Genomic DNA, 26,755 nt, shown 5'->3' with positions numbered 1-26,755 from the left:
AATTCATACTGTCTGCCTTTATTCATTCCCATCGCCACCCCACCACACATGAAATAGCAACCCCCTCCCCCCTCATGTGCACGAGGTAGCGCTAGGAAAAGACAACAAAGGCCACATTCGTTCACACTCAGTCTCTAGCTGTCATGTAATAATGCACCGAAACCACAGCTCCCTTTCCACATCCAGGCCCCACACAACTTCCCATGGTTTACCCCATACGCTTCACATTCCCTGGTTCAATCCACTGACTGCACGTCGACCCCGGTATACCACATCGTTCCAATTCACTCTATTCCTTGCATGCCTTTCACCCTCCTGCATGTTCAGGCCCCGATCACTCAAAATCTTTTTCACTCCATCCTTCCACCTCCAATTTGGTCTCCCACTTCTCCTCGTTCCCTCCACCTCTGACACATATATCCTCTTGGTCAATCTTTCCTCACTCATTCTCTCCATGTGACCAAACCATTTCAAAAACACCCTCTTCTGCTCTCTCAACCACACTCTTTTTATTACCACACATCTCTCTTACCCTATCATTACTTACTCGATCAAACCACCTCACACCATACACACACACACACACACACACACACACACACACACACACACACACACACACACACACACACACACATACACACACACACACACACATATGTATATATAGTGGTGATGTGAGAAGGAGATGGAATGAGTATTTTGAAGGTTTGTTGAATGTGTCTGATGACAGAGTGGCAGATATAGGGTGTTTGGGTCGAGGTGGTGTGCAAAGTGAGAGGGTTAGGGAAAATGATTTGGTAAACAGAGAAGAGGTAGTAAAAGCTTTGCGGAAGATGAAAGCCGGCAAGGCAGCAGGTTTGGATGGTATTGCAGTGGAATTTATTAAAAAAGGGGGTGACTGTATTGTTGACTGGTTGGTAAGGTTATTTAATGTATGTATGACTCATGGTGAGGTGCCTGAGGATTGGCGAAATGCGTGCATAGTGCCATTGTACAAAGGCAAAGGGATAAGAGTGAGTGCTCAAATTACAGAGGTATAAGTTTGTTGAGTATTCCTGGTAAATTATATGGGAGGGTATTGATTGAGAGGTGAAGGCATGTACAGAGCATCAGACTGGGAAGAGCAGTGTGGTTTCAGAAGTGGTAGAGGATGTGTGGATCAGGTATTTGCTTTGAAGAATGTATGTGAGAAATACTTAGAAAAGCAAATGGATTTGTATGTAGCATTTATGGATCTGGAGAAGGCATATGATAGAGTTGATAGAGATGCTCTGTGGAAGGTATTAAGAATATATGGTGTGGGAGGCAAGTTTTAGAAGCAGTGAAAAGTTTTTATCGAGGATGTAAGGCATGTGTACGTGTAGGAAGAGAGGAAAGTGATTGGTTCTCAGTGAATGTAGGTTTGCGGCAGGGGTGTGTGATGTCTCCATGGTTGTTTAATTGTTTATGGATGGGTTGTTAGGGAGGTAAATGCAAGAGTTTTGGAAAGAGGGGCAAGTATGAAGTCTGTTGGGGATGAGAGAGCTTGGGAAGTGAGTCAGTTGTTGTTCGCTGATGATACAGCGCTGGTGGCTGATTCATGTGAGAAACTGCAGAAGCTGGTGACTGAGTTTGGTAAAGTGTGTGGAAGAAGAAAGTTAAGAGTAAATGTGAATAAGAGCAAGGTTATTAGGTACAGTAGGGTTGAGGGTCAAGTCAATTGGGAGGTGATTTTGGGAGCCTTGAAAAATGTGTGGAAGTCAGAACATTATCCGGAAAGCAAAAATGGGTATGTTTGAAGGAATAGTGGTTCCAACAATGTTGTATGGTTGCGAGGCGTGGGCTATGGATAGAGTTGTGCGCAGGAGGATGGATGTGCTGGAAATGAGATGTTTGAGGACAATGTGTGGTGTGAGGTGGTTTGATCGAGTAAGTAACGTAAGGGTAAGAGAGATGTGTGGAAATAAAAAGAGCGTGGTTGAGAGAGCAGAAGAGGGTGTTTTGAAATGGTTTGGGCACTTGGAGAGAATGAGTGAGGAAAGATTGACCAAGAGGATATATGTGTCGGAGGTGGAGGGAACGAGGAGAAGAGGGAGACCAAATTGGAGGTGGAAAGATGGAGTGAAAAAGATTTTGTGTGATCGGGGCCTGAACATGCAGGAGGGTGAAAGGAGGGCAAGGAATAGAGTGAATTGGAGCGATGTGGTATACAGGGTTTGACGTGCTGTCAGTGGATTGAATCAAGGCATGTGAAGCGTCTGGGGTAAACCATGGAAAGCTGTGTAGGTATGTATATTTGCGTGTGTGGACGTGTGTATGTACATGTGTATGGGGGGGGGGGATTGGGCCATTTCTTTCGTCTGTTTCCTTGCGCTACCTCGCAAACGCGGGAGACAGCGACAAAGTATAAAAAAAAAAAAAAAAAAAAAAATATATATATATATATATATATATATATATATATATATATATATATATATATATATATATATTCATATTATCCCTGGGGATAGGGGATTAAGAATACTTCCCACGTATTCCCTGCGTGTCGTAGAAGGCGACTAAAAGGGGAGGGAGCGGGGGGGCTGGAAATCCTCTCCTCTAGTTTTTTTTTTAATTTTCCAAAAGAAGGAACAGAGGGGGCCAGGTGAGGATATTCCAAAAAAGGCCCAGTCCTTTGTTCTTAACGCTACCTAACTAACGCGGGAAATAGCGAATAGTTTAAAAGAAAATATATATATATATATATATATATATATATATATATATATATATATATATATATATATATATATATATATATATATATACGCATATATATATATATATATATATATATATATATATATATATATATATATATATATATATATATATATATATATATATATGCGTATGTATTTTTTTTCATGCTTGTTCATCGCATATACATGTATATACATAAACGCCCACACACGCACATATACATACCTATATATTTCAACGTATACATACATATACATACACAGACATATATATATATACACATGTACATATTCATACTTGCTGCCCTCATCCATTCTCGTCGCCACCCCGTCACACATGAAATAACATTCCCTTCCCCTACATTCTTTTACATTCAGTCTCTAGCTGTCATGTGTTATGCACCGAAACCACAGCTCCTTTTCCAAATCCAGGCCCCACAAAACTTTCCATGGTTTACCCCAGACGCTTCACATGCCCTGGTTCAATCCATTGACAGCACGTCGACCCCGGTATACCACATTGTTCCAGTTCACACTATTCCTTGCACGCCTTTCACCCTCCTGTATGTTCAGGCCCTGATCGCTCAAAATTTTTTTCACTCCATCCTTCAAGCTCCAACTTGGTCTCCCGCTTCTCCTCCTTCCCTCCACCTCTGACACATATATCCTCTTTGTCAATCTTTCCTCACTCATTCTCTCCATGTGACCAAACCATTTCAACACACCCTCATCTGCTCTTTCAACCACACTCTTTTTATTACCAAACATCTCTCTTACCCTTTCATTACTTACTCGATCAAACCTCCTCGCACCACATATTGTCCTCAAACATTTCATTTCCAACATATCCACCCTCCTCCGCACAACCCTATCTATAGTCCCCGCCTCGCAACCATATAACATTGCTAGAACGACTATTCCCTCAAACATAAACATTTTTGCTTTCCGAGATAACGTTCTTGCCTTCCACACGTTCTTCAACATTCCCAGAACCTTCGCCCCTTCCCACACCCTGTGACTCACTTCCGCTTCCATGGTTCCATCCGCTGCCAGATCCACTCCAAGATATCTAAAACACTTTACTTCCTCCAGTTTTTCTCCATTCAAACTTACCTCCCAATTAACTTGTCCCTCAACCCTACTGAAACAAACAACCTTGCTCCTTTTATTCACATCTACTCTCAACTTTCTTCTTTCACACATTTAACCAAACAAAAAAAAGTCACCAACTTTTGCAGTTTCTCACTCGAATCAGCCACCAGGGCTGTATCATCAGCGAATAAGTTATATACTGCTGGAGTGCGATTTCACCTTCATCAGTAGCAACACAGACGACCATGATCATCATTGTTAATATATATATATATATATATATATATATATATATATATATATATATATATATATATATATATTTTTATTTATTCATTCTATTTATTTTGCTTTGTCGCTGTCTCCCACGTTAGCGAGGTAGCGCAAGGAAACAGACGAAAGAATGGCCCAACCCACCCACATACACATGTATATACATACACGTCCACACACACAAATATACATACCTATAAATCTCAACATATACATATACATACACACACAGACATATACATATATACACATGTACCTAATTCATACTGTCTGCCTTTATTCATTCCCATCGCCACCCCACCACACATGAAATAACAACCCCCTCCCCCCTCATGTGCACGAGGTAGCGCTAGGAAAAGACAACAAAGGCCACATTCGTTCACACTCAGTCTCTAGCTGTCATGTAATAATGCACCGAAACCACAGCTCCCTTTCCACATCCAGGTCCCACACAACTTCCCATGGTTTACCCCAGACGCTTCACATTCCCTGGTTCAATCCACTGACTGCACGTCGACCCCGGTATACCACATCGTTCCAATTCACTCTATTCCTTGCATACCTTTCACCCTCCTGCATGTTCAGGCCCCGATCACTCAAAATCTTTTTCACTCCATCCTTCCACCTCCAATTTGGTCTCCCACTTCTCCTTGTTCCCTCCACCTCTGACACATATATCCTCTTGGTCAATCTTTCCTCACTCATTCTCTCCATGTGACCAAACCATTTCAAAAACACCCTCTTCTGCTCTCTCAACCACACTCTTTTTATTACCACACATCTCTCTTACCCTATCATTACTTACTCGATCAAACCACCTCACACCATACACACACACACACACACACACACACACACACACACACACACACACACACACACACACACACACATACACACACACACACACATATGTATATATAGTGGTGATGTGAGAAGGAGATGGAATGAGTATTTTGAAGGTTTGTTGAATGTGTCTGATGACAGAGTGGCAGATATAGGGTGTTTGGGTCGAGGTGGTGTGCAAAGTGAGAGGGTTAGGGAAAATGATTTGGTAAACAGAGAAGAGGTAGTAAAAGCTTTGCGGAAGATGAAAGCCGGCAAGGCAGCAGGTTTGGATGGTATTGCAGTGGAATTTATTAAAAAAGGGGGTGACTGTATTGTTGACTGGTTGGTAAGGTTATTTAATGTATGTATGACTCATGGTGAGGTGCCTGAGGATTGGCGAAATGCGTGCATAGTGCCATTGTACAAAGGCAAAGGGGATAAGAGTGAGTGCTCAAATTACAGAGGTATAAGTTTGTTGAGTATTCCTGGTAAATTATATGGGAGGGTATTGATTGAGAGGGTGAAGGCATGTACAGAGCATCAGATTGGGGAAGAGCAGTGTGGTTTCAGAAGTGGTAGAGGATGTGTGGATCAGGTGTTTGCTTTGAAGAATGTATGTGAGAAATACTTAGAAAAGCAAATGGATTTGTATGTAGCATTTATGGATCTGGAGAAGGCATATGATAGAGTTGATAGAGATGCTCTGTGGAAGGTATTAAGAATATATGGTGTGGGAGGCAAGTTGTTAGAAGCAGTGAAAAGTTTTTATCGAGGATGTAAGGCATGTGTACGTGTAGGAAGAGAGGAAAGTGATTGGTTCTCAGTGAATGTAGGTTTGCGGCAGGGGTGTGTGATGTCTCCATGGTTGTTTAATTTGTTTATGGATGGGGTTGTTAGGGAGGTAAATGCAAGAGTCTTGGAAAGAGGGGCAAGTATGAAGTCTGTTGGGGATGAGAGAGCTTGGGAAGTGAGTCAGTTGTTGTTCGCTGATGATACAGCGCTGGTGGCGGATTCATGTGAGAAACTGCAGAAGCTGGTGACTGAGTTTGGTAAAGTGTGTGGAAGAAGAAAGTTAAGAGTAAATGTGAATAAGAGCAAGGTTATTAGGTACAGTAGGGTTGAGGGTCAAGTCAATTGGGAGGTGAGTTTGAATGGAGAAAAACTGGAGGAAGTGAAGTGTTTTAGATATCTGGGAGTGGATCTGTCAGTGGATGGAACCATGGAAGCGGAAGTGGATCATAGGGTGGGGGAGGGGGCGAAAATTTTGGGAGCCTTGAAAAATGTGTGGAAGTCGAGAACATTATCCCGGAAAGCAAAAATGGGTATGTTTGAAGGAATAGTAGTTCCAACAATGTTGTATGGTTGCGAGGCGTGGGCTATGGATAGAGTTGTGCGCAGGAGGATGGATGTGCTGGAAATGAGATGTTTGAGGACAATGTGTGGTGTGAGGTGGTTTGATCGAGTAAGTAACGTAAGGGTAAGAGAGATGTGTGGAAATAAAAAGAGTGTGGTTGAGAGAGCAGAAGAGGGTGTTTTGAAATGGTTTGGGCACATGGAGAGAATGAGTGAGGAAAGATTGACCAAGAGGATATATGTGTCGGAGGTGGAGGGAACGAGGAGAAGAGGGAGACCAAATTGGAGGTGGAAAGATGGAGTGAAAAGGATTTTGTGTGATCGGGGCCTAAACATGCAGGAGGGTGAAAGGAGGGCAAGGAATAGAGTGAATTGGAGCGATGTGGTATACAGGGGTTGACGTGCTGTCAGTGGATTGAATCAAGGCATGTGAAGCGTCCGGGGTAAACCATGGAAAGCTGTGTAGGTATGTATATTTCCGTGTGTGGACGTGTGTATGTACATGTGTATGGGGGGGGTTGGGCCATTTCTTTCGTCTGTTTCCTTACGCTACCTCGCAAATGCGGGAGACAGCGACAAAGTATAAAAAAAAAAAAAAAAAAAAAAAAAAAATATATATATATATATATATATATATATATATATATATAGATAGATAGATAGATAGATAGATAGATAGATGGAAACTGCCGCTGTGACTGAGTGAACGAATGTGGCCTTTGTTGTCTTTTCCAAGCGCTACCTCGCACACATGAGGGGTAGGGGTTTTTTATTTCATGTGTGGGGGGTGGCTATGGGAATGAATAAAGGCAGACAGTATGAATTATGTACATGTGTATATATGTATATGTCTGTGTGTGTATAAATATGTATACGTTGAGATGTATAGGTATGTACATTTGCGTGTGTGGACGTGTATGTATATACATGTGTATGTGGGTGGGTTGGGCCATTCTTTCGTCTGTTTCCTTGCGCTACCTTGCTAACGCGGGAGACAGCGACAAAGCAAAATGAATGAATATAAATAGATAAATGAATATATATATATATATATATATATATATATATATATATATATATATATATATATATATATATATATATATATATATATAATTTTTCTTTCATAATTGTACTTCGCTTTCCGCTTCAGCGTAGTAGCGCCAGACGAAGAAATGACACTTTCGCTCACATCCATTATCTAGTTTTCAGGTGTAACACATGGTAACCATGGTCGCCTGTCCAGAACCAGGCTCTACAGGCCTTTCTGTGGTTTCCCTTGCCGTTATCATATGCTCTGGCTCGGTCTATTGACAGCACATTGTCCCCTTGTATACCACATGGCTCCAGTTCACTTTATACTGCACAGGCTTAATACCCGACTGTGTTTTATGCCCTAAGATTCCAAAATCTTTTTACTACATCCTTTCATCTCTAGTTTAGTTTCCATCCTTCTTTTAGTTCCCTCGCCTTCTATTGTAACATCTTCCCTCACTGTCAAACCCTCCTCACTCATTCTCTCTCTTTGTTCAAACCATTTCAGTACACCCTCCTTAGCTCTTTTAACCATATATTTCTACAGCCTCACCTCTCTCTTACCCTGTAATTACTTATTAGAATCAACCCTTCTTAAACTACTCACGTTGTCCTTTGATATTTTATTTCCAACACATTGACCTTTCTCCGTAGATTCTCATCTATAACCCACTTCACGCATCTATAAACCACAGTCGGAAGTGTTATAGCTTAAAACACATCGATCTTCGCCTCCCCACCAAATGGTGATCTTTCTTTCCACACATGTCTTAGTGCTCACAGGATCTTCGTCCCATCACCCACCCGGTGACTCACGTCAGCTTACGTGGATCCCTTCTCTTTCTTATCCACTTCCTGTTTTCTAAACAGAATTCACATCCTCCAAATTTTCTCCATTCAGACTCACGCCTGAAGTGCCCTACATTTCTTCACTGCAAAGCGTAATAAGCTAATAACCTTACCTTATTCACATTTACTCTCAACTTTCTCCCTTCATACTTTCTCCCATACTCACACACTATCTTATGCAGTCTCTCATCCAAACTTGTCCTCCTCGCAGCGACTCCTAAGCACGACCCTTTCATTACTTTCTCGACCAAACCAACTCACACCACATATTGTCCTCAAACATCTCATTTCCAACACATTATCCCTCTTCCACAACAATTGATCTGAATCCCATGCCTCGGAGCCATATGATGTTGGAAATACTATTCCTTGAACCAACCCATTTTCGCCCTCCCAGATAACGTTCTCTCTTTCCGCACATTCTTCATCGCTCCCAGAACCTTCGCCCCCTTCCCCATCCTGTGACTTGCGTCAGCTTCCATTGTTCCATTTGCTGCCAAGTCCACTCCCAGATATCTAAAACACTTCACTTCCCTCAACTTTTTTTCCATTTAAACTTACATTCCTACTAAGATATCCCTCAACCCTGTTGAACCTACCAGCCTTGCTTTTATTCTCATTCACTCTCAACTTCTTTAACACACTCTTCCAGACTCAGTCACTAACAGCTGCAGTTTCTTACTCGAATCAGCCACTTGTCCTTTATCATTGGGGAACAACAACGGACTCACTACATAAGCCCTCTCATTCCCAACTGACTGCGTACTCGCTCCTCTCTCCAGGACTTTTGCATTTACCTCCCTCACCACCCCATCCATAAACAAATTAAATAACCATGGGGACATCACACACCACTGCCACAGACCATGCTTCATTCAGAACCATTCACTCTCCTCTCTTCCTACTCATACAGTCACCTTACAACCTTGATAAAAACTCACTGCTTCTAGCAATTTACCTCCCACTCCATATACTCTTGAGACCTTTCATAAGTCATTTCTATCAACCCTTTCATATGCTCTTTCCAGATCCATAAATGCCACATATAAGTCCATTTGTTTTTCTAATCATTTCTCACACAAATTCTTCCAAGCATACACCTAATTCACACATCTTCTACCACTTCTAAAACCACACTGTTCCTCCCCACTCTGATACTCTGTACATGTCCTCACCCTCTCAATCAATACCGTTTCGTGCAGGTTCTCGGTAAACTCAACAAACTTTTACCCCTAGTTTGAATTCTTACCTTTATCCCCTTTGCCTTTATACAGTGGCACTATACATACATTCCGCCAATCCTCAGGCACTTCAACATGATCCATGCATTCAGTGAATATCCTTAACAACCAATGAACAACACAGTCACCCCCTTTCTTAAAAGATTCAACTGCAATACCATCCAATCCTGTCACCTTGCCGGATTTCATCTTCCGCAAGGTTTTCACCACCTCTTATCTTTTACCAAAACGCTCTCCCTGACTCTCTCACTTTGCATACCACCCTGACCAAAATACTTTACGTCTGGCACTCTATCGTCAAACACATTTAACAGTCTTTCAAAATACTCATTATCTGTTAAAACTTCCCCTTTTGCACTCCTCACCGATGTTCCCATTTGTTGTCATGTGTTTCGCACATTATTTTCCGCCTAAAGCGTCTTCTTATTCTCCCTAAAGTTTAATGATACTTTCTTACCCCAACTGTCATTTGCCTTGATTTTCAACCCCCCCCCCCCCTCTCTCTCTCTCTCTCTCTCTCTCTCTCTCTCTCTCTCTCTCTCTCTCTCTCTCTCTCTCTCTCTCTCTCTCTCTCTCTCTCTCTCTCTCTCTCTCATTAGCAAATTTACTTCTTCATGCCACCACTCCCTGCCCTTTCAAATCTTCCCACTTCCCATGTTTCGCATGCCACATGTATCTCTTGCACATGCCATCGCTGCTTCCCTAAATACCTCACCTTTTGCCATTCTGTACTCAATATCTGCTATCATTTCTTCGCGCAAGTAGCCTTTTCAAGCTCACTTACTCTCACCACTCTCCTCTCACCGACATTGTTTCCTCTTTTTCGAAAATTTCTACGAATCTTTACCCTCGTCACCACAAAATAATGATCAGATATCCCAACAGCTGCGTCTCTCAGCAAAATGCATTCAAAAATCTCTCTTATACACTCCAAGCAATTGATATGTAATCGAATGATGTCCATCTACCATCTCTCCTACTCACATACGTATACTTATGTATATCCTTCTTCTTAAACCAGGCATTCCCAGTCGCTAGTCTGTATGTCTGTATATATATATATATATATATATATATATATATATATATATATATATATATATATATGTATATATGTATATATATATATATATATATATATATATATATATATATATATATATATATATATATATATATATATATGCCGAAAGTGCACAAGTAGTGAATGTACAAAAGATGCAGGTGATACCTGTGTCAAGAGCTTTCGTATAATTACATTGTCAGGATTAAGTACAGATAGACAGAACCAGAATATATTATACCAGCCGCCACTAGGCGGGGCCGACAAATGAATTAAGAAACAGGTAAAGGGATCAGCGTACGAAAAGCAAGATGCTTTTTGACATCTTATCTCGTAATATCAAAAGGTACAGGTATGTTGATGATATTCTTTGTTTGTGTCCTATTGATGAAGGTGAAAATTCATTTCTTTTCAACTTGAGTTGCTTGGTAGACTCAATAAAGTTTACTCTTTGAAACTGAGACAGAAATGTGATAGCATTCTTGGATCGTAATATCATAGGGATGAGAATAACCAAAAATTAAGCACATATCGTAAACAGACAAACGTGTGTTCATATATTCACAACTACTCTACTTATCACGATTAAGTGAAACTTTTGTGTTTTCATCAATGTTTATCATGGCATTCCCATTATGTAGTTCAGAATTCATTGATGATAAACTCTGCAATTCCTATAATAATGGTTATAGGTTACAGTACCTCAAACATTGCTTTCATTCTCCTTGTAATTTTGATAGAAACTTTTTTCAGTGTTAAAACTGAAGAGCCTTTTGTGAATAAAGCCTTTTTAGTATCATCCTATTGTGAGAACTTGCATAATATTCCTGATTTCTTAAAGTGTTTTTGATATTGAAGTCTCCAGCAATAATGATACGATTTGGGAAAAATCTTATCTGAAATCCTGCATCTTCTCAGAGGGGTTGTGTGTACAATATCCCCTGTACAGAGTGTGATCAGTTTTACATGGGTCATACTGGTAATGTTCTTAATATCAGAGTTAAACAACATTAAAGTAGTTTTAGGTATGGTCAAGAATACAGTGCACTATTTGTCCACCTCAAAGACTTTAGTAATCAGAGTGACTGAAGTGTTTGGTTATTACATACAATAACTCAGTAATGGATAGAAATATTGTAGTGTTATGGTTATTACATGATAAAGATATCAATATAAATTTGAAAGTTGATTAATATAGATCAGATAACTATGTAAGTGGAAAAACTGCAATTAAGTTTCCCAGATCATAGGTTAAACTGCGTTTGTAACTTGAGAGATTTGAGGTCGTCCAAGGTGACCTGTGACCTAATCTCTTTACTGATTCTTGATTCATTTCAACCTGGTTCTGTTTATCTGTACTCAGTCCAGACTATGTAATATATATATATATATATATATATATATATATATATATATATATATATATATATATATATATATATATATATTTATTAATTATATATTAATATAATAAATATATATATATATATATATATATATATATATATATATATATATATATATATATATATATATATATATATATATATATATATATATAATCACATTAGTCCGGGATGAAAGTTATAAAGGTGAAATTACGCTACAGTAGTTCATAAAACTTTATTTAACATGTAATTTTTCTATACATGTGGCGCATTATGTTTCGTGGAGACAATCTACCTCATCAGATGCCAATACTTAATAATGTTATTCAGATCTCATCATCACAACAGAAGTTCCGTCCAGAGTCTTCCAATATAGACGACACACCGGGTTGACCAACAGTAACCGGCTATTCGTTAAAAGACAGTAATTATGGGGGTTACATGGCGGGGGATAACCTAGGTGTGTTAGGGGGCCACTTTTCTTGTGTTTACAATTTTTGTCAATTCTTTCATAATGATTAGGTTAATGATAGGATGGGTTTTACAGGTGCGTGAAGACAAACTAAAGTTCTTAGTATTAGCAATTAAGACTGATTCAATGACGTTGCGGGTGGCATAATCAGCAAAAGGGTATAGAATATGTGGATTTTCAAGGTCTACAGGGTGATCATTTTCATGACAAGTGTTTACATTTCCCTACTGCAGCCCAGCCTTCACTCTGAAGCATTCACTCTCCACTCTCTCCTCACTCGTATGCACGTCTTTCACCCTTGACACAAATGTTTCATAGGTGCTAGCAGCTTTCCCTTCTCTCCTTATATTCTTAGACCCTCCACGAGGCATCTCTATCATTCCTCTGTTTTCTACTGCTCCGTAACTGCCACATATAAATCCTTATGTTTCTTAAAGCATTCCTCACACACGTTCTTTAAAGCAAACACCTGATCCACACATCCTCTTCCAATCCTGAAGCCACATTGTTGCTCCCCAATCTGATGTTCTATGCATGCTTTCAAACTTTCAATCACCAACTTCCAATACAGCTTACTAGGTACACTCAGCGAACATATACCTCTGTAGTGAGAGCATTCACCTTCATCCTCCTTTCCTTTCTGCCCTCTCACTGCACATGACCTCCACCAATCGTGAGGAATTTCCCAATGATCTGTACATACACTGAAAATCCTAACTATGCCAACTCTCATTTGCCCTCTTTTTCAGTCCCTGCACCTTCCTCTTGGCCTCTTACCGCTTACTTTTATACGTCTCCCAGTCATTTGCATTCCTTTTCTGCAAGTATTGCCCATATGCCTCTCTTTTCTCCTGCACTAACGACTTTTCTTCTTCATCTCACTACTCACAACCCTTTCTACTCTCTCCACCTTTCACCTTACGTATGCCACATGCATCTCTCGCACATGCCTGAACTACTTTCATAAATACCTCCCATTCCTCATCCACTCCTTAGCTCCGCTTATTTTCACCTTTTTCCATTCTACACTCAATCTCTCGTGGTCTTTCTTCACAGAAGTTTCTTTTCCAAGCTCATCTATTTGTGTGTCAAAAAGGACTGGTGATTACAAACACATGATTTAAGAAAACAGATGTACATAACTATATGTGGAGTAGGAAAGTTCGTAAGCGGTCGCTTAATCACGTACTAAGTGATGGGTGCGCAAAAGAGAGATTCTTAGATGTAAATGTGATTAGGGGGTAGCTGGAAGGATATCTGATAAGGATCTTGTCGAAGTGAAAGTGAAAATTTTTGGCGGTTTTCGAAAAGAGGAAATGATATGGGTCAAAAATAAGATATTCTATTTGAGGCAGTTTTTGCATTCCTGCATTCACATTCAAATATCTTAAATTTCGATAAGACAAGATTCAATCTTATCAGTATTTTCGTAAAGGATGTGGATAGATGAATATTTCCTGATAAAATCCAAGTTATTGGGTAATTGTGATTTCTCAGGAGAAAAAGGAAAAACACACCACTTGATTCACGTCTTGTTCCAGCATTATCCTTATGTTGACAAATGTTCTTCTGTTAATGTTTATGTGTTTGACCTATATATAACATAAGAGGATTTGCAAGGAATACTTTATACACTACTAGCTTCATCTGTTGTAGGTATTTTCCATAACGAGAAAGCTTTTTAAAGTGTTATATATATATATATATATATATATATATATATATATATATATATATATATATATATATATATATATATATATATATATATATATATTTACGGGTACGAACATTCCCAGGTGGTCGTGAAACTTTAAGGCAAACAAGTAAAAGGTATAAGCTAATGATCTGCTCAACGTGTAATTTTCTGAGCTTTTCTGAAATGTCGCTTCCCGATGGCAGGCATGACATTTTAGTTTCGGAACTTTTACCAGGTGGAACATTTGCTTTTATACCTTAAGTCTGACTTTTTCTGAATAAAGAAAAAGAATATATATATATATATATATATATATATATATATATATATATATATATATATATATATATATATATATATATATATATATATACATGTTTACCAAATGGCGTCCCAGCTTCGTCTCTTCGATGTATATCAACTGACTTATATTCCTCTCTTGTGTCTCTCCTGTTGATGTGATTATCACACGAAGATTCACTTGGGAACTTATCGTGTTTCATTCTCCCCGTGGACTGATAGAAATATATATATGAATTGGGGGAGAATGCTGTTTCCTGTGTGGCGGGGGTAGCGACAGGAATGGATGAAGGCAAGCATATTATGTACATGTGTATATATGTATATGTTTGTTCTTATATGTATGTATATGGTGATATATATATATATATATATATATATATATATATATATATATATATATATATATATATATATATATATATATATATATATATATATATATATATATATATATATATGCTTGTATGGGCGTTTATGTATATAAATGTGTATACGAGTGGATGGGTCCATTCTTCGTGTGTTTCCTGGCGCTACCTCGCTGAGGCGGGAAACGGCGATTATGTATGATAAATGATACATATATTGGTAGATAGATAGACAGATAGATAGAAAGATAATGATATCTCTTTATTTCATAACAGCTTGCCATTTAAAGTGTTAGCGAGGTAGCGCCAGACAAGGAAAATGTCCTCTTTTCTCTCATATCTCGTCTTCAGGTATCATGCTTGATGCACCGAAACCGCAGACCCCTGTCCACAAACAGGACTCGTAGATCTTTCCCTAACCGCTTCATACATCCTAGTTCAGTTCACTCATATTATGACTCCTCTACACCACATCACTCTAATTCGCTCTGTCTAGTGCAGGTCTTACACCTTTTTGCATGTTCAGATCAGGAGCACTCAGAACCTTCCATCCTTCTAGTTCTAATTTAAACTTCTCATTCTTCTTTTCCCTTCCACTTTTGTCAACCTCTCTCCACCATTTCAGCATATCTTCGGCTCTATCAACCATGCATTTCGTGTTACCACACCTTTCCCATAACCTATCATTTCTTACTCGAACAATATTCTATTTTCACTATATTCATTCTTTTCCGTACATTCTCATCTACAGTCCAAGCCTCGCATCTACGTAAAACCGACCAGACTACTCTACAAACATGTTCTTTTTTGGCCGCTCAGATAGTGACCTATCTTTCCATACATTCCTCAATGCCCCCAGGACTTTCTTTCGCCTCTTCACCCACCATATATCTCACCTCAGCCCCCATGGCTCCATTTGCTGCCATGTTCACTCCCAGGTGTCTAACTTACTCCAATTTTTCTCAGTGCAAGTTCATACCTGAACTCTCTCTACTGCTAAACCTAAGAATATATATATATATATATATATATATATATATTTTTTTTTTTTTTTTTTTTTTTTTTTATACTTTGTCGCTGTCTCCCGCGTTTGCGAGGTAGCGCAAGGAAACAGACGAAAGAAATGGCCCAACCCCCCCCATACACATGTACATACACACGTCCACACACACAAATATACATACCTACACAGCTTTCCATGGTTTACCCCGGACGCTTCACATGCCTTGATTCAATCCACTGACAGCACGTCAACCCCTGTATACCACATCGCTCCAATTCACTCTATTCCTTGCCCTCCTTTCACCCTCCTGCATGTTCAGGCCCCGATCACACAAAATCTTTTTCACTCCATCTTTCCACCTCCAATTTGGTCTCCCTCTTCTCCTCGTTCCCTCCACCTCCGACACATATATCCTCTTGGTCAATCTTTCCTCACTCATTCTCTCCATGTGCCCAAACCATTTTAAAACACCCTCTTCTGCTCTCTCAACCACGCTCTTTTTATTTCCACACATCTCTCTTACCCTTACGTTACTTACTCGATCAAACCACCTCACACCACACATTGTCCTCAAACATCTCATTTCCAGCACATCCATCCTCCTGCGCACAACTCTATCCATAGCCCACGCCTCGCAACCATACAACATTGTTGGAACTACTATTCCTTCAAACATACCCATTTTTGCTTTCCGGGATAATGTTCTCGACTTCCACACATTTTTCAAGGCTCCCAAAATTTTCGCCCCCTCCCCCACCCTATGATCCACTTCCGCTTCCATGGTTCCATCCGCTGACAGATCCACTCCCAGATATCTAAAACACTTCACTTCCTCCAGTTTTTCACCATTCAAACTCACCTCCCAATTGACTTGACCCTCAACCCTACTGTACCTAATAACCTTGCTCTTATTCACATTTACTCTTAACTTTCTTCTTCCACACACTTTACCAAACTCCGTCACCAGCTTCTGCAGTTTCTCACATGAATCCGCCACCAGCGCTGTATCATCAGCGAACAACAACTGACTCACTTCCCAAGCTCTCTCATCCCCAACAGACTTCATACTTGCCCCTCTTTCCAAGACTCTTGCATTTACCTCCCTAACAACCCCATCCATAAACATATATATATATATATATATATATATATATATATATATATATATATATATATATATATATATTCTTTAGTTTCGTCAAAGAACTTCTCATACCAAAGGAATCCACGTGTAATGGCCTCTGGACGTACTCATGGCCTACTGGAGTCTCCGTAAGCCGTAAGAATGATGGTGAGTGACAGTGAAGGTTACCGTTAATGATAGTGAAGATGATCATGAGCGCTATTCAAGACGATAGTGAATGCCTAAGACCATGATGGTAATATGATATGAAGGTGATGGTTAATCATTATGAACATGTTCGTGAATGATGGTGAACATGTTAGCGAGTGATGAGCCTGATAGTGAGTGATACTAGCTGTGAACAAGATGGTGTTTGAGGAATACATCAGATATGTGAGATGCCCACTTCTGACAATTCCTTTATAGTTTTGACCAATACTTGTCCATATTTCGATCTATAATTAATAGATTTGATATAAAAGTTTTTTTTTCGACATTCCACACATAATGTCTTTGAGCAGTCTTTATCTTGACCTTTTTCAACCTCTTCTGGACGACAAAAGGTTGCCAAAGCTTTTTTTTTCACCAAGCTATTTTGTTTCAACCAATGATGGAGAAAAAGCTCACAAGATACTTTTCAACAACTCTTATTTAGTGATTATACTACAGTAGAGGATGTACGGCATTTCTCACAGTTGTTGGCATTTCTAGTTTCTATTAAATCTTCTCTGATATTCCAACGCATTTGGACATTCTACATACCGATAGCTGTCATTCCCCTTCGAGGTCCAAATCTCTTTCTCTGTTCTTTACCCTCACAACCTTACGCATTCTTTTTCTCATACTAAGGAATCGAGGCTTCTCCCCATCACTCACTGTGCTTCTCGTGGTCTCGGATCAGTGTGAACTTCTGATTGTTTACTGCTTCACGTGTACAACCAATGCCACTGAATTTATAATTTCAAAAATTCGCACACGTTAGATACAAGCTTTACCTCATAGTTGGTCATTGTTTATGTTTTCATATGCATATTCAACTGAAGCAATTTTACGATATTAATCAAATGTTAATGATTTCTACATCCAAGTACTTGTTACCTGCTGTTGAAATGATGAAAAGCAGCATATATTAATTCCAAATGTGCTATTAATTAACAGGAAGGCCGTGGATGATACGTGCTAAGTTATATTTGGTCTATTAACTAGACTAGAATCATTACATCTGCTTGCTTAACCTTCTCCTACGTACGGGAATTTGAACATATCTCTCCCGAGCTACATATGTTAGATGCATAAGTTAGTCTCTGATCTATCGACTTTCATCTCCGGCAGGAGAAGAAGTCATTCGGGCAACGTATCTCTATTTTAATTTCTTCCTTTGTGCAAGAGAAGCTGAGAATGATGCCTTCCGTGATTCTTTAAGACGAAGAAAAGTTTGACATTAGGAATAGGAAGTTCTCGATTATTTGTTTTCGATAGCTCTGTAATGACAACGTTTGAAATACGAACTAAAGGAAGAGACAAGAGAAAGTAATTTTCATGTCGTTAAGATGGCACTGTATGTATTAGCATGGTTGCGATGAAGCTGAGAGATGTGCGAAAAAAATATCAAGAAAATTGTGGACATGAACTGTCGAGCTGAATGTGTGAGTTTGTGATGCCGTCACTGTTAATGCCTAGGTTTGGTTACATTGGAAAACCACTTAGTTGCCGTAATGGGGCGCCGACAGTCGACCAAGCGAACCAGTCACTGCAGTTGCAAGCAGTCGATCAAAGAGCTGGAGGCCACTTAGTGCAGTCGTAGGATTTCGAGAAATGTCTGAGAAACCATCCATTACAGAGGTGGCAAGTGCTTGCGGACCAAAGAGCTTCAAGCTTCTTAGTCTGGTGTCAGGGTGTCGACCAAACACCAGAGAGCCACCTACCTGCAGTGGCGAGGTGTCGACTATACATCTGAGAGCCACTTTGCGCAGTGGCGAGGTGATGACTACACACAAGAGGGGCCACTCAGTGCAGTGACGAAATGTCACTCGGCAACCTAGAAGCGACTAAGAGTACTGACAGAAAGTCAAATGCACACCAGACAGCACACCTGAGGACAAGAACGACTTACTCGATTTCACTAATGTCTGTTTGACCAAACTTATGCATTTACAACTGGAGGTGGTTTAAACGACAGCCCACCGGTCGATCTTCACCCACATAATCAACGAGCCATTTAGTGCCTAGTGACAAATGCCGGTGAAACACTAGCAACCACATACTTGGCCACTTGATACACTGAGGGAACAGCCGGCCATAGTAATGGAAGGGAACTGATTGAGATCCTGACCAACACAGCAGGTAAGCCCTAGACGCAGGGAACTAACGGACTTTCGACCATATGTAAATAGTATAATGGACATCAGCAAGATGCGAGTGCAAGAAAGAGCTATAAATGTCGAAGGATTCTGCTCGCAACGTATAATAAAACTTGTTGTTCTAATCACAGTAACTAGAAGGTTATGTTCCCTTCTTGTCGACCAAGCTAGGAATATCCAGAATAAGATACCTCTTCTTTCAATCCCCATGTTGAAATGCTGAATTAGTAGCAAGCGACCTTTTAGACTGTGGCGTGTGAACTTTAAGGTTGTGGTTAGACAGACGCGTGACATTCGAACTTCTGAACTGCGGTCATCTACACCGAAAAGTGTTGACTTTTGTATTGTAAACAGCGCTTTGCTGAGGACATGATTTGTGGTTCAGTCTGACATTCACTCGCAAGACACCTTGGTTGATATCAAATATATAACTTTCTTTTTTACTCTCTCTCTCTCTCTCTCTCTCTCTCTCTCTCTCTCTCTCTCTCTCTGGACATCTCAGTCGCTCGTTCTGCTGAAATATTCATGGTTGCGGGTTCCAGTCCTCAGCCTGGTTTACGACGTTCCATGAGGCGGCTTGACTCTTCAAGGTGATGGCTGGTTTGACTGAACAAAGAATTCCCACCGTCGTGTTTAAAAGTTCCGATCTCCTCCCACAGGCTAGACGATGGCGTATAATTTGACTAATTTGGGGACAAGTCACTTACCTGTACGTTTTCAGCCAAACTTTACTCTTTATACTGTAATGACAAAATGACACTGATCTTTGAAGCAGGTACTTGGGGTCGTTATCTTACTAATTCACCCGGCCCACCCTCTCCACACCCCAGTACTCCTTTCTGAGTGCCTCCTCACCAAACACCCTCATGCCTCTCCTCACCCTGCCATATCGAGTCCCTGTGCCTCCCTATTAATACCACTTGTGTGGTAAGAGGAGCGATGGCCGTGTGGCATTTTGTTAATCGGTGGACGGACTGTAGCAAGGCAGTAGTGAGACACAATCTAAACTCGGGGTTAAATTTCTTAATGTTTCGACCGTTGTCTTCCCCAGGGAAACGTTTAGACAACTGTCGAAAAGTTGAGAATTAAATCCTGATTAGCAGCTCGTGTCACTTTGCTGTCTCACTACCTATTTGTCAGAATGAAAAACATTCATTTGGACAGACTGTAATCCAACATGCATCATATTTCAGTATACTTGTGTACTGTGTTGTGTTTGGCCATGCGTAGAAATGCATATAGTTTCTGTACGCCAACCTCGTCCCTCCTTCCCGGCGTGGTGTGCCTCTTGGTGTGTTGTCGTATTAACTATTTGTAAAGAGCTGTAAATGTCGAGGTGATTGTTGGTGATAGCGTGACAGTGCGACACACAGCGACACACACCTGACTGTCTCCCTCATAAATAATGAGCCTAGTGGCTTGTTCCATCTTGTACATTACGTTATCAAATGGTTCCTGTTGGTCAACATCTGGTTGCTAGCAAACCTCTAAGTCAAGGGATGTTGCAGCGAGTATGCAACTCAAAAATGGGTCGTCCTCTCTCTCTCTCTCTCTCTCTCTCTCTCTCTCTCTCTCTCTCTCTCTCTCTCTCTCTCTCTCTCTCTCTTTACTTTTTTGTAGAAGTGCCTAATGGTATGAGTTACATTTTCAGAACTTGAGTGTCTGGATCTGTGCGGAGCTCGTGTTTAGGATCTGTACAAAGATTGGGTTCCAGGATCTGCGCAAAGCTTGAGTCCCAGGAACTTTGCCTCGCTGTGGCGGCAGCAACATGCAACCTCAAAGCCCCCTTAACTCCATGACCACTACCACCACCCATGAGCATTCCCCCCAAATGCGGCCACCACAACTGCCACCTCCCTTCCTCGGACCACCACCATCATTGCAACCACCCTCCGTCTGAACCACACACTTCCCCGCCTCCTCACGTGACCACAACCAGCATCATCACTACCACTCTGCTCTTGTTTACCGCCACGAGCACCACTACCCACATTAGCTTCTGTCATTACCACAGTACTAAGGCCCATCATTAGTGGCAAAGTCATTCGTCATTACCCACTGCAACCAGCACATTTCTTGGCTACTACCACCATCACATCCCGACACCAATATCACCATCCCCTTCCCTTTGCTGCTACTACCACAACCACAACACCTCCTCCCGTAAAGCCATCACCTTCACAGACACCACGATCATCACTGCTACTCCTCCACCTTCCATCACCTCCACTAGTCCTCTACCTTCCATCACATCCACTACTCCTCTACGTTCCATCACATCCACTACTCCTCTACCTTCCATCACCTCCACCACTCCTCCACTTTCCATCATCACTACCACCACTACCAATACACTGCAAGACACCGCCACCACCACCACCACCACTACAGACTCGTCACCACTGTAATTCCGCCCGTAAATTATGCATGATTTAACTCTGCAAGTCAAGTGCTAAGGGCAATTACACGATTCAGTTACCCTGTTCTAGACTTTCCTGCGATCGTTGTGAATGGTGGGTTGTCAGCGTGCAGACAAAGGCAGTCAAATGTTATGCCAAGTCAGTACCTCCAGCTCCTGTGTACATTCCCCCCACAACTTTTCAACTACTTTTGCTCCTTTATCTTCTTTTCTTTTTTTTTTTTCTTCTCTTAAGTTCCACAGAAGAAAAAAAAAGTTGATGATAATATAGCGAACAGCAAAAATATCTCTCATAACCGATACAACATATAAGGTGTTGTTGGAGGTCCTGGAAAACAATTTGTCTGTGTATCATATGTTTTCCTTTTTTTGAAGATTGTCATCCGCGAGGTGATGCATAGTAGTAACATATTCGTTATGCGTAGAAATCTATCTAATGTTTCCCGGTTTCGACCTCAGATTACCCATTCAAGTATGGGCCTCCCGCTTACCGCTTTCTTACTGGAATCCAAGTGTCGCGACCAAATCCAGAATTACAAACTTCCCGTAGATGTCTGGACTCCTTCCTCCCTGGGCGAGGGAGAGGGAGCGACCCACTCGGCGTTATCACATGCGCATGACCATGGTCCACTGCGAGCATAGCGGCTAAAACAATTCACTAGATACGTCTAGTAGACCACAGTCCATCGGAAAATTTGAATAAGGATAGTTACTTATTTTCTTTAGATTTTTGGTGATAAATCTTTAAAGACAAAGATATGTTTGTTTGAAATATTACTTGTAAGTATGGTGCATCACTTGCTGAAAAGAACACAGGTACACCGAACCAAGAACCTTAAAAAAAATATTTTTCTGTTTATAATTGAGCTGCTATCACAGTGCTAGGTCATTGGTCACCATCTGCCAGTGCAGTGAGAATAGAACCTCCTTTAAGACCCGTTCGTCCAACTTATGATGTCTTAATTATTTCAACCTTCCTTCATATCCCATCTAAACTTTCCATATCTGGTATGCTTCAAGTGTTCAGATTAATCTTTTCTACATTCTTTTTATCACACTTTTTATCGTTTTTTGCAGCCTACATGGCAACGGTTGTTGGGGCGGCATGCTTTTGGTCGTGCTGGATCAGCCAATGGGAGAAGGAAAATTAGAAAAAAATATTCAGACAATTCGTGGAGGATTAGATCTTGTATATAGATTGTTGACAGATGCAAACCTGCTCTAACTTACGCTTGACTTACATCATACGGTAGCTGTTCGTATGGCTGCTTTATCTAGAACCCGCTGTTGATTAGGCACTACTGCTCTGCAAATTCATTTATTGCGAGTCACTCACCTGTGTGCCTGTAATTGTTCATCAGAAAACAGTTTGTCGCTTAAATTTCAGTTTACCAGTCGAACCCATTCATCTACAGGGGTCTCACCCATTCCTCTACAGCTGTCGCACCCACCTCTCTACAGGTATCTGATTCATCCATCTACAGTTGTCTGACCCATTCCTCTCCAAGCGTCTCACCCATTACCTTAACGCTGTCTGGCCCACCTCTATACAGCTGTCTGATCTATTCCCCTACAGCTGTTTGACCTCTCGCTCAACAACCGCCTCATCTATCCCTCGGCATCTGTTCCACCATCCTCTTCGTCTATTTCACCCGTCCTTCTACATCCGTCAACCCATCTCACCAAAGCTAATACCAACCTAACGACTTGTCCCCTGCTGTTCTTACAGGCCTGTCTGTGAGTGCTGGTGGTACGGGAGCTTACCTGCCCTTACCTCCCATGCTGGCCACTGTCTCTCACCCGCACGGGGCGCCGCTCCCCATGACAACACAGCTGCCTCATCCTCCTTCACTACCACAGGTAAAGTCTCGCCTCCAGGCTGCTTAGCCACAATTCTCAGTAAAACAAGGTGTGAAGGTAACTGAACGAACGATGCAAATGATCTTGAACATATCAGGTTTGTTCACTATCCGAAGCTTCAGTTGGGGATGGATTACGTATGTTATTGCCTCTAACAGCTGTAATTATCAGTAGCTAAAGGTCTTTCATCCAGAATGCGGTATAATGCAGAAAAACATCATAAAACATAATGTCTTGTGTATGACTAAGGTGGAGAATATCATGAAGAGGCATAACATATATCTAACAGAAAGAGACATTTCCAGTGCTTGATCTAACTTACAGGAGTTGATTCAGAAAGTTACATATTATATATCTTAACTTACAGTAAATTTTCTTTCCTCTTTCCCTTTAGGTACAACTTTAAAATCAACAAAAGATTTCAAATATTCTCCAGTAATTCGCATTTTCCAAAGGTGGTGAAGTATTTCGCTTTTCTTTTCCTGCAATATGATCGATCAATGTTAGCTTCTGCAGTTCTATAGCATCAGTATATGACGTGTCAACAGCAGACAAGAGAAATGCATAATTGATTTTAGATGTGTACCTTGCATTGAACTTACACATAGCTTTTATCTTAACCTGTACGTAAAAAGAATAGAAGAATATGCATTCCATATAGTTTTTCATTTTCATAAGTTCCTATAAGTATCAAGCTTGTATCTACGTTATTGAAATTACTTTCGAAAAATGCAACGCCAGCAGACATTCAGGTTGGTCATTGCCCAACGTATGGGGGGTCTGTTTATGGATGGGAACTCTTAGACGAGAAGTTCCTCTCGTGTTTGTTTGAAACTGATAATCAGAGAAGAGAGTGATTGCAAATATCTTATCTAACCAATTTAATTTACGGGTGAAGGTGTGTGTGAACACATGACTGAAATCCTGATTATACAGGGATTAAATGTAGCTACAGTTAATTATCAATATGTCTCCTTTCCAATATAATTGACAATGTCTGCACCAGTTCCCTTCTCCTATCCCACCTCTGCCATACATACGCTTTCTCTTCTCTCCCATGGGAGTTCTTTCACGAGACGTATATCTTTTTTCTTTTCTTTCTAGAGTCCGAGAGAGATCATGACACGAACTGCACGTGGGCGTGACCTGACCTCACCTACCACGCTAGGGATCACTTCCCCTCTCCTACCCCCACGCCCGCAGCACCCGCGCATGCGCCGCAGCTTCACCATCGCTGACCTACTGGGTGGCAACGATGATCCCCAGGAACCAGTGGATGGCTCCACCAACCCCACTCCGCCGGGAGGTGCCTGTGAGGGCACCCTCAGCCAACTGGAAGCCGCTGCCCATCTCTATGATGACCAAGACCGAAACGACAGCTTTTCCCCGCAGGACGACAACTCTGAGGGCTGCCATGGCTCGCCAGCAGACCCTGGTTCCAGGTTCGAGTGGCTGCAGTGCACACGCTACCATCCGCCCAAGCTGCCGAGTGAGTATTGCCGCTGGAATCCTCTCTAACACGACACTGGAACTTATCTAATATGCAGGTCTCTTCGCCCACCACCCTTGCCATAACTTAACACATTACGCAAATTCAACTACCTCGAGATATCATTATGCCTCACTAACACATACCCAAAAACTTTACCAGACCACCTCAATTACCCGATTTATTCAATATTCTCTGCCACGCCACTACCCTAGATCACCACACAAGCGACCAAAACCCTACCCTTGATAATCGTAAGTAACGACGGCGCTCAGCACATCATATCATCTACTCAGAAAAAAAAAATAAAGCAGACCACTTGAACGTAACCACTGGACCTCCATGGGCCAGAGATCTCCACCTGGTCCCCACATTCCCGCGTCCTCTACACTGGAATTTGTTACCAGGGCCCTTCCCACCTTTGTGGTCCAGTGCTCTTGGCAGCACCAGTGGTCAAGGCGCAGTTCACGAGCCAAGCAGCCTCTGTTACTCTATGACGACATAAATGCAACTGTTTACGAGTCTTATTCTCCTCCCTGGTGATCGGATCTTCCCCGATATCGTTGATAACCTGTGGAGGGGTCCCTGAGTGCCTTGGCAGAGGGGCGTGGAGAGGGCTCTGAATAGAATGATGTGAAGGTCTTTAAGTGGACGCTTCTCTGGCGTTGTGTCTCCTCTCATTCCCTCCACCGTCTCCTTGTTGTTACACCACCCCTATACCGTCTCCTGCTGTAACCAACCCCCAACAACCTCCGCATCTCTTCTTCTCGTTCTCTGATCAACCCACAACAACCTCTCCACCTCTTCTCTTCTCTGCCTCTGACCAACCTCCAACAGCTTCCCCACCTCTTCTTCTCCTTCTCTACCTAATAAACCCCCAGGAACCTCCCCACTTCTGCCACAGACTAACCCCCATCAACCTCTCCACCTATTCGCCTCCACCACTACCCCTGAACAACCCCCTGACAACCTCCTATAAGAGAGAGGTCAGGGTATAGGTGGACTGTGAGCCTGGTAATGGTGTTGGCGAATAAGTAAACTAAGACACGATGAGAATAGAACCAACAGTATGAAAACTATGAGAGGTAATGTACGTAAACATAAAAAGTTTAATGAATGCAACTTAAACATTCAAAGTCTATCATTAGTGAATAGCAATTGTAAAACTAAAAGGAAAAGAAACATGAATATGAGAAATTCGATTCAAGATATGGAGGAATGGTGCCCCAGTCACTATTGGTGTCCCAGACACTACTGGTATCCCAGTTACTAGTGTCCCAGTCACCACTGGTGTCCCTTTTACTACTGGTGTCCCAGTCACTTCTGATGCCGTATGCACTTCTTTGGAGTTGCTTGACGCTTGGACTTTCATCTTTTTGCTGCGGTGTAAACATGTACACTTTGCAGACATGCAAATGCTGACGGTCACATAAACACACAAAAACACAGCGTGCACAAATACATAAATGCAGACGCGTAGATATGAACGCAAAACCATACATATACAGCACACGCATAGATACGAACAGGCACACAAATGCCTCTATCATGAGTATAAAGTTCGGAAGGAATGGAAGAAAGTCAACATTGTACCAATCTTCAGAAAAGAAGCTGTTAAGCAGCGCCTTATACTGGACCAGTATATGTAACGAGCATTGTTTGCATATCAGAGAAGATAATCGAAAACAGTTCGAGGATCACTTGTTTTGCATAAACCTACAAACTATAAGACTACTTGGATTCAGAATGAAAATGTCTTGCTTGGTAGATCTCCTGGATTGCAACGAGCGAGTAAACTATATCTAAGAAAAAAA

The 26,755-nt window shown here is 41.2% G+C and overlaps 1 protein-coding gene across 2 annotated transcripts in view; it reads left to right on the top strand.

Moving 5' to 3' along the window:
- Positions 1-26,755, top strand: part of LOC139750705 (uncharacterized) — a 341,806-nt gene that overhangs the window by 268,380 nt on the left and 46,671 nt on the right. For both annotated transcript variants that reach the window (XM_071665502.1, XM_071665417.1), the window contains 2 exons: positions 23,322-23,452; positions 24,557-24,941. In XM_071665502.1, coding sequence (XP_071521603.1) covers positions 23,372-23,452; positions 24,557-24,941 — 466 coding nt within the window. In that variant the 5' untranslated portion in view covers positions 23,322-23,371. The remainder of the gene's footprint in view (positions 1-23,321; positions 23,453-24,556; positions 24,942-26,755) is intronic.

Source organism: Panulirus ornatus, chromosome 1 (genome assembly GCF_036320965.1).
Source record: "Panulirus ornatus isolate Po-2019 chromosome 1, ASM3632096v1, whole genome shotgun sequence".
In the NCBI taxonomy this organism is placed as follows: domain Eukaryota; kingdom Metazoa; phylum Arthropoda; class Malacostraca; order Decapoda; family Palinuridae; genus Panulirus; species Panulirus ornatus.
The sequence above is the reverse complement of the archived record's forward strand: the minus strand, read 5'-3'. Positions and strand labels throughout refer to the sequence as shown.